Source organism: Sarcophilus harrisii, chromosome 3, assembly GCF_902635505.1.
Source record: "Sarcophilus harrisii chromosome 3, mSarHar1.11, whole genome shotgun sequence".
NCBI lineage: Eukaryota > Metazoa > Chordata > Mammalia > Dasyuromorphia > Dasyuridae > Sarcophilus > Sarcophilus harrisii.
Window position 1 is genome coordinate 595530143 of NC_045428.1, and position 9906 is coordinate 595540048.

A 9906-nucleotide genomic window follows, 5' to 3' on the forward strand; every position below is an offset into this window, starting at 1 on the left:
AAGAGTTCCTAATAGTGGAATTTCTGGGTTAAAAAGTAGGGAAATTTTATATTCACCTTATTTACATAATACAAGTCTTCCCCAATGGTTGTACTGATTGACAGTTCTATCAACAATGCATTAATATACTTACCTTCCCACAACCCTTCCAACATCGACCATTTTCATCTTTTGTAAGCTTTGTTAATTTGGGGGGTCTGGGATAGGAGGATTAAAAAACATAGGAACTAGGAACTGTCCATATTATATCTTCTCAGTAAATACTTTTTCTAAAATAGCTAATGGAGTTCAATTGATTAATTGAACATGGGAAGCTCACCAATGGGGACTCATGAATACCAGACATACAACCAATCCCTCAGGGTTACCTCCTAGAGCCATGAGAAGAGGAGCAGCTCTGGGAACCTGACCTGCAAATCTGATCAGGAACTGGGGATGTGAGCCCAGAGTGTATCCTATATGTAAAGCTTTTAAGAAATTGGATGTGATTCTCTTTAAGTGTTACTTCTACTGGTAACTCGAGTGAAATGGAAGTCAAGTAAGATCACAGGTAGTAGGCAGGGCTTCTGCTGTAGATATAGAACCTTTTTATTTATAGAGAATGTCAAGGAATTGATAAATTCAAGGGTTATTTCCTTTGTGGCAGATGGCTTTTGATGTGGGTTATTATGGTTTATGATTACTCCTTTCTTGGGCTTAATCACACTAGACAAGGATTTAGCAGTAGCTGAATTTTCCTTTTACATGAAGGAGAAACATGTTCTCCCCCTGAATACTCTGCTTTTTAGTTCTTTTGTGACATTTATCTCCTTTCTACCTATTTGACCTCTGCTTCTTCATCCAGATCATCATGGGTATCTCTCAAGGCTCTGTCCTGGGACCTTTTCATTTTGCACTCTATTTTTGTTTTTTTATTTTTATATTTTCTTTTTTTTCTATTAAAACTTTTTATCTTTCAAAACATATGTGTGGACAATTCTTCAACATTAGCCCTTGCAAAACCTTGTGCTCCAATTCCCCCACCCCTTCTCCCATGCACTCCCCTCCATGGCAAGTAGTCCAATATATGTTAAATCCAATATATTGCACTCTCTTTTTGAACTCATCAACTCCCATGTATACAATTATCATCTCTATGCAGAAGTACCCATGGAAGACAGAAGTGGCTAGACCTGGGTGTGAACTATTGGTTGTTACTCAACTTTACATCCTATAGGTCAGATTTCTGAAGGCGAGAGTCCCTGGCCAATTCACTCCGGGATCCCATAGCCAGAGAGTCATTCATAACAAAGTTATGAAAGTTAGAAACAGTGCCCAGAGAATCACGGAGTGGCAGTCCCCCAAGGCCACAGTTTATAGAGATGCAGAGGGAAGAAAGATGCAGTTCTCACAGGGATGGAATAGGGACCGAATCCCCTATCTCTGTGTTTTTGGCCACAGGTTCTTTCTCTCCCCTTCTTCCTCCATTCCTCCCTAAGACTGCAAAAGCTGGGGCCTGAGGGGGAAGGGCAAATGTTGCTCAAAGCCACCAGCAGTGTTTGCTGAACTAAGTGAGGGGATGGAGCAATTTCTGCTGACCCCAAAGGAACCATCGGAAGGAACCTTGTGAAAAAGGGGGTGGAAGAGTCTAAGAACAGGTTTGAAAACCAGAGATATTTGAAGAGGGAGTGAATGAGGGTGATGAAATCTAGGGTCGGGATGATGTCATCTCAACCCCTCACAGCGGGGAGGGGTCCCTTCTTTTAGCTCTGAGTGAAGGACGACTAGACCCAATATGTATCTAGACCCGTACCTTGTCCAGGAAGACTTTTATATGGAGTTCATGGTATAGTTTGTCAAGCAAGCAGGGGCTGTGAGTCCTTAGAACACAGAGGACAGGAGACCAGAGCCTATGAGCCCACTGGCATAGGGCGTAGAAGGTTATCATCACAAGGGTACCTGGGAAGTTGACCGCTAATAATGGGGACACAAAGGCTTAAAACATGAAATACGAGAACCGGGAAGGGTTTTAAAAATCGGAACAGAGACTGAGGACTGCAGAAGAAGAAAGATTATCAGGCACCAAGGCAGCCCCCAGAGACCCCCGAGATTGGAGTCTCCTCACAGAGCCTATGTCTCGGTGACGGTCGCGGGGGCCGCAGAGACGGAGCTGCTGCCGGTGGCCCCCGTGGCGGCGGACTCCTCGCTCAGAGCCCTCTCCAGGGCGGCGGGCAGGGAGCGGAAGAGTTTCTCCCTGAAGTCCCGACCTATGAAGACGTAGAGCAGGGGGTTGAGGCAGCTGTTGACGAAGGCCAGCGAGGAGGAGAACGGGCTCAGGTAGGGCAGAACCTGGGCGAGCTGAGGGTGGGCGTAGACGGAAGCCTCGACCATGCCCAGCACGTGGTGAGGAAGCCAGCAGAGGAAGAAGGCGACCACCACGGCCGTGAGGATCCGGAAGGGCCGGCTGGAGCGCACCCTGCGCATCCCGCTCCACAGCTTGGCCGTGATGAGCCCGTAGCAGACGCTGATGATGAGGAGGGGGATGAGGAAGCCCAGGGAGAAGCGGGTCAGCACCAGGGACCAGTGGCGGTTCTCAGCCCAGAAGTCCACGTACTCCTCGTCCTCCCCCGCCTCGTCCAAGTTTCTAAATTCAAAGTAGCAGAAGGTGATCTCGTCCTCCGTGTCCGTGGTCCTGAAGATGAACGTGGGCAGCGAGAAGGCGAAGGCGAATATCCAGACGCCGGCGGCGGCCAGGGCGGCCAGACGGGGCTTGCGGTGGTTCCGGGCCCAAATGGGCCAGAGCACGGAGACGCAGCGGTCCAGGGCCACGAGGGTCAGCAGGAAGACGCTGGCGAACATGTTGAGGACGGCCAGGAAGCTGAGGAGCTTGCAGAGGAACCAGCCGAAGGGCCAGTGCGGCTGCAGGATCGTGCTGCTGATGACGAAGGGCAGGAAGGCGGTGAAGGCGAAGTCCGCGGCCGCCAGGTTGAGGAACAGGACCGTGGTGACCGTGCGGCTCATTCGGAAGCCCGCCACCCAGAGCACCAGCCCGCTGCACGCCCAGGACGAAGGCCAAGCAGCAGACATGAGGGAGATGATCCAGAAGGTCTGTGGATGGGGAGTGGGGAAGAGGGGGGCGTCCGAGGGGAGCACGGAGGAGTTCTCCATCTCGCTCACACCTGCAACACACCGGAACCGTGAGATTGTCGGCCCCTGAGGTCAGGACCTGGCTGTGCCTTTCCTTCCCCTACCCCGCAAACTCTGTATTAGCTCTTTCCTCAATGCCTGGAGCACCAAGCATTTCCTTCAAGGCTTCCAGCCACTCACTAGGGTCCCAGTGCTTGACTGCGGTGGCTGATCCTAGGTAGACCCTCCTCTCCTAGGTGCTGGGGCCCTAGGGTCACTATTCCCCCCCCCCCCCCCCCCAGGCTCTTCCTTCTGAAATCTCCAATATACCTCGGAGAGCCCGGGGCTGCAGTTCAGGGAACGTTGTTCCCAGTTGAGTTTGCCGACTAGATGGTGGCCAAGATATCTTGCTCTATGATTTAGATTGACTCATCCCAAGATGGCTGAACTGAACTGAAAAGGTCTTTTAGACACCGGCTGGTCCAAGCCCCTCTTGCTATCGATGAGAGAGAACGGAAGCCCAAACCACTGAAATCCTCCCCCCCAACCCCACAGCTCTCAAGTAGCTTAAGCAAGTCAGACATCTGGCCCAGGCCAGTCTTCCAGCTTCAAGCTGAGCGCGCACAATGTCGGGGACTGCTTGAGGCAGCTATTCGAGGTGTGTAGGGTGAGATAGCACCAGGTAGGCTCCATTGTCCCGGTTTCCCAGCCTGGAACTCCTTCCCTTGCCTTATCTCTCCTGCTGCCTTGGTACACACTCTCAGCCTGGCTGCTTTTCCTGTTGCATTTCCCCTCATTTCTGCCCCCCACCAAGGACAGTGTCCAAGGACTCCTGATCATGGCATCCTGCGGGGTCTGGCCCTGCCTTGTGGTATGACCTTAGACTTCTCCTCTACCTGGGTTTCATATTGCTCGTGGATAAAATATAGGGGTCGATGCAGATTCTCTCTAAGGTCCTTCCCAGTGCTGACATTCTGTGTCTCACCTCCTAAAACCCCTTCTCTCCAGGGCTAGGATGAGGGTGGATGACCCAACAGTGTCCAGAGCCTTGAATTGAGTGGGTGCTTCAAGGGAGGAACAAACAAAAATGGCCAGTTAAGATCGGAAGCTCCCACATAGCAGTCTGGAGGAATAGCTCCCTCTTGGCCATGGTGGTCTGTCTGCCTCCCCAACCTCTCACAGGGATGTTGAGTCGGTTCCCTGTTCCTCCTTACTGATTTCGAATTCTCTTTCTCCCTCCTTGGGTATGGTTTAGGGTACTTGGTCTAGACCTCAAATTCCAAGTGACAGTTTTGCTTCCTTCTCTTTCATTCCATTTCCCAAGGACCTTCCTAGTTCTGACACTAGATGTTCTGGGTTTTAATGGGCCTCTTACCTCTGCTCTTCCATGTTCCCTGGGTTTTCCAAACTCTGCCATTCCATCTTCTGGAACCCCTTAAAACACTGACATTCCATCCTTTCTCTGCTCAAGGTTTATTCTCACCTCTGACCTTCTGTGTACCAAATGCCCCTTAGCCCCTGATTTTCCATCCTCTAAGTTGTAAAGATTTTTCCAAGCCTGAGGTTGTCAGGTTCTAACATCCTTCCCAGTCCTTGTCCTAAGGTCTCTGCAGTCTGGCTTCTGAGCACGGCATTCAACGGCAAATGATCTCCCCAAAGTTGCCAAATCAAATGGCTTTTCCTTCTCAATCTTTATCCTGCAGGCTGCAACTGTTAATCACTTTCTCCATTTTCAGGTCCCCCCCCTGAGACTTGGCTCCTTCCAGACGGTGCTGCTTCCCAGCCCTGAAGTTGTTTCAAGGCTTTTCTGGGTGTTGACATGGGATATTCAATGTTCTAAGGTTCCTTCCAGCTCCAACATTCTGTGCTCTAAGGCCCATCCCAGATCTGGCAATTCTATGTACTAAGGACCCTTTTAGCTGTGAATTCCTCTTTACTAGATATTCTAAAATCTCTCCTTTCCGTATCATTCTCCCTCTGGGACTCAGCCACATTCATTCTTCTGGGGCCTTGGAGTCTCAGATGTCCTTCTCTCCCAACTCTTAGGCTCTTAGAAATGAGTGTTTCTTGATTTTTCCCGCCCCCTCCAGGTCCCAGATGCAGAGGCTCCCAGGCCAGACTTACCATATCTATTGATGTCTTCTCTCTGTTGGGGTAAACTGAAATTGAAGATGAAGAAAGAGGATTAAGAACATCTATGACTTACCCAGAGTTGAGTAATTTGTGGTCAGAGAGAGAGAACATATGTCTCTTTGCCCACAAACATCTGTTAGCTAGGAGCCAAAAGAAAACCACTATCTTCCTGGAGGACTCTGGGCTTGTGTCCCCATCCCCTAATCCCTCATGGACCCCAGTCTTAGTCCTGGTTACCTAGAAACCATGCTCAAAGACTCAGGTGTCCTTCTTTGCTTCTGCAATCTCTGGCAGAGATCCTGGGTGATTATGGGGAAATCACTTTTCATCAGGGAAAGATTTTTCTTATTTGCAAAATAAGATGTTCTATTTTTAAGAAATCTTTTTTTTGGTGAAGTAGCTTAAAGATCCAACGGAGGACATTATATTTGATCCTGGAGGTAATAGGGAGTCATTGGAAATTGAATGGGGAAATGAGATAGTAAGATTGGATATGAAGGTGAATGAGAGTGAAGAGTCAAGGATGATGTCCCAGTTGTGGACCTGGAAACCTGTAAAGATGAAGGTGTTCTCCATAGTAAGGGGGAAGACTTTGGGGGGGAAAGATAATGAGTTGCATTTGGGACGTGTTGAATTTGGACCTGGCACACAGCAGGTACTTAATAAACATTTACCAATGGGCTGATTAGCTCTTACTGTGTTTGAGGCTCTAGGCTAAGAATTGGGGACCCAAAGAAAGACAAGACCAGTTTTTGACCTCAAAAAGCTCACAATCTGGGAGAGTCAGGAAGCATCCATTCCCCTCACCGTAACCATGAGATTGGGAAGCATCAGTAAATGAGTAAAAAACCCACAATCAATGGGAAGTGTGAGGTGAGGAGCGGTTCCATGCTGAAGGAACCAGCTCCCAGGGAGGACCTGGAAATGGAGTGGTTAAGGGTAGCATCCAGGGCTGTAGAATCCTACATAAATCTACAAAAAGATTGAGAAAAGGCTATTTGTTTTGGCATTTAGGAAATCAGAAGCAAATTTGGAGAAGGCATTTTCAATTGAAGGCTGTGGCCAGAAGCCAGATGGTAGAAGATGCAGAAGAGTAAGAGAAGAGTGGAAGTGGAGGCACCTGGTGTAGCCTGCCTTGTCAAGAAATTTAGTTAAGAAGGGGAGGAGTCTGAAGTGAAGGAGGGTCATGGGATTAAAAAATTTAGCATGATGCTTACTTCTCTTTCCTGCATTACTCATGCATGATCTGATCTATCATGATTCTGTCCTTGATTATTCAATGTGTTTATTTCTTGGTTATTGAGAGAGATACAGAACCTGAAAAAAAAATATATATATATACATATAGGTTCTGGTTTGGAGGAATTACAAATAAGCAAGACAGCTTTGTAAATTGTTTAATTTATTATCTGTCTATCTCCCCACACACCCACACACTGTCTAACAGAATGACTATATATCTATATCTATATATCTATCTAGATCTAGATTTAGATATAGCATTGATATACTGGCAAAGAACTGAGCGATCAAGTGACTGAGGTCCCCGTGAAGATCAAGAACAGGGCTAAGAGTCATAAGAGAGAAGAAAATATAGAATGATAAAAGATAGAATCAGTAAAGGAATTTCAGAGTTCATAAATATGTAAATGGAAGAGTTGTGATGATGGCAGGGCCACGTGAAGAGCCATCTCTGTGTGATGAGTTGGGATGGTCACTTGGGACGGTCACTGGTAATGGGAACTGCATAGATTCAGTAACTGCTGAGCTAGCTGGGTAAGGGCGCATCAGTGTTTATGTTAGAGTGCCCATTAAAAAGGACAGGAGTTGAGGAAGAAAGAGAGGCTTTTCATCTAGGAATGAAGGAGAATGTTGGGATGAGTCACCAGGATGTTGATTGGGTGATAAATTTGGATTGAATGAACATCACAGGAGGAAAACTTGCTTAGGGCTAAAGTCAGGGAACATTTATTGGTAGTGAGGAGTATTACAACTCTCTCAGCATGACCATGGCCTCGGGGGCTGTCAGTGAACGAGCCGCCATTAAGGGAAAGTGTGGCCAGGAAAACAGCATCACCAGGAGGGAGCCAGGTGTCAGTGACTATCAGAAAATGAAGGGAGTGATTAACAGAATCAAAGGCTGCGGCTCAAGGAAGGTGAAGCTTGAGAAAGGACCAATTTGGCAATTAAGAAATCAGAAGTCATGTTGCAGAGAGCAGTTTCGTTAAATGATGAAGTCTGAGGCCAGATTGCAGAGAATTTAGAAAAAAGGGAAAGGAGGGGGAAGAGTACTTTAGTTAACAACTTTTTTTTTTTTTTTCAAGAATCTTAGGCAAGAAGGGAGGAGAAGGGAGTAGAGTTACCAAAAAGAAAAAAAAAAGAAAGGAAGGAAGAAAGGAAAGAAGGAAGGAAAGAAGGAAGGAAGGAAGAAAGAAAGAGGATCCTTGAGAAGCCGTCTTTAAACCACATAGAGAAGATTTGGAGGAATTACAAATAAGCAGGACAGCTTTGTAAATTATTTGTTTAATTCTCTCTCTCTCTCTCTCTCTCTCTCTCTCTCTCTCCACACAGTCACACACTATCTAACAGAATGACTAGGCCATGTGTAGGGTGTGACATAGATAGAGAGCTGACATTTGACCAACTCTGTCTCCAAGACTGATTTCCACCTTTGTAGAAGGCAAGAGGATGAGCATAACTGGAATCCTTCATTCTCCTCTCTCCATACAGGGTCTTTTGGTTGAATTATATTCTATCATATCAAATATTCTATTTGTATCATATTCTATTTATAATATAACATGATATATTGTATTATATCTATCTGCCATCCCTCTTATACTGGCAGTCCATAGTCATGGTTCCCTCATCTAGAATATATGTATATATTCTAGGAAGTGTAAAGTGTCTGAGGACAGATTTGAACTCGGGTCCTCCTGACTTCAGGATTGGTGTTCTATCCACAGCATCACATAGCTACATCTAGAATCTTTTTTTTTTTTTTTTTTTTTTTTTTTAAGAGTGCCTCTAAAAGGAAAGTTTTTTTTGGTCATTCTAAAGTAAGTGATAGTTTCCTTTTACCAAGTTTAATTACCTCTTGACAAATTCTGGTTGCACAAAAATATAATCTCCCCTAGTAAGCAAACAGGCTTATCCCACAGGATAAGTACACAGGAATTGGGGAGTTCTTCACATTAGAGTAGATGGATAGAATACCGAAAAGCGAATTAGTGCTTTAACTCAGAAGGAAGAGAAAAAGATCTTAGCTCAGCTGAATATAGAATGTCTTACTAGGGGAAGTCCATTTTTCTCATTCTCTAGAGATGAGGAGACAACTGCTAGGAATTAAGAGATGTATGTGTGTGTGTGTGTGTGTTTAATGTGCATGCGTGCGTGTGTGTGTGTGTGTGTAATGTGCATGCGTGCGTGTGTGTGTGTGTGTGTGTGTGTAAGGGGGCTGCCACATGTCTGTAGCTCCAAGGTACCATCTTTTCTATTATTTAGCAGAATACCTTACCTTTCTTTCCCCTGTTTCTTCTCAGACCTTCTCCCTACCAATTCCTTGAACTTTCTCATAGTGGAGGACTCAGTCTCTTAGCCCATCCACCTTCATATTTCCCTCTGAATAAGAAACATGTAAGTTCCCACTCTATCACCCTCAATAACCTTTGGACAGGGCTGTTACATGTAGCTGAAAAGAAAAGCCAACTAGCTGTACATAATAGAATATTCATCTGCATCCTTTCCTTCCCCTCTCTCCCCCCCTCCTATTTTATCAACATTTATGGAAATGGCTACTCTATTTTTTTTTTTTTGTCAGCTTTGGAATACTTAAAATTCAAAGGAAAAAAAAGAGTTGGCCAGGCGTGGAGCAGAAAGGTATTGAGTAGGGAGCACAGAGCTCAGAGAAGTACTTCCTTGCCTTGGAGGCTTTCAGGTGAGAAAGAATTGCCATGGGCCGCCAGATTGGGAGGTGACTTTGGTCTCTTGTGTTTATTTTTTTCTTGAATATATGATTGAGTATCTGGAGATGGGATGTCCCAGGTTACATTCTTGTGTTTGAAAGGCTGGAGGAGTCATTAGGGGACCAGCAAAAATAGTCAAAATCAGAATCTTCTTGTAGCCACAATAGCAGAGTCCATAGGAACCACTTGCTGGAGCTAGTGTCTCAGGGAATTAACCCATCAGCTAAGATGCCCCATCCTGGAAGCAAAGGAGTGAGTGGATTCCTGGCTCTGCCATCTGCAGTAGTGAACCTGATGGGGACTTTGAGAAGGAAGCAAAGGGTGACACCCTTTCTCTGTCCGCTCCAAGCAATAAAAAGACAAACTAAATCCTTCTACCAAATATTGTTGTTTGTTCCTGTTTCAAAGAGGACCAGTGACCTCATGGGTCTTGACTTTTGGGTGAATAGGATTTAAAGTGAATCAGAATTGTACAAACCCATTAATCCCACTTTCTCCTTTATAGATATTGGAGTCCAGTGGTAGGATAAAAGTCAAGATGACTGAGAATGGCCTGGGATGCAGTGGATGACCTTAAAGTGGATGACCCCATCGATGTCTAAGTAAGCCCCAAGCACTCCACAGTTCTTCAACCCACTTCATGCCCATGTGGAGCAAATTATTCTCATTCACCCATTCCAATGGAGGAAGTCTTCACTTGGGG

The 9906-nt window shown here is 46.0% G+C and overlaps 1 protein-coding gene across 1 annotated transcript; it reads right to left on the reverse strand.

The window, feature by feature from the left end:
- Window positions 1–1014: 1014 nt before the first annotated feature.
- Window positions 1015–5268, reverse strand: LOC111720241 (N-formyl peptide receptor 2). Its single transcript, XM_031963284.1, has 2 exons — window positions 5230–5268; window positions 1015–3158 (listed from the first exon to the last, which is right to left on the reverse strand). The coding sequence occupies exon 2, from the start codon at window positions 3145–3147 to the stop codon at window positions 2110–2112; it is 1038 nt and encodes a 345-aa protein (XP_031819144.1). The 5' UTR covers window positions 3148–3158; window positions 5230–5268; the 3' UTR covers window positions 1015–2109.
- Between the last annotated feature and the right edge of the window lie 4638 nt (window positions 5269–9906).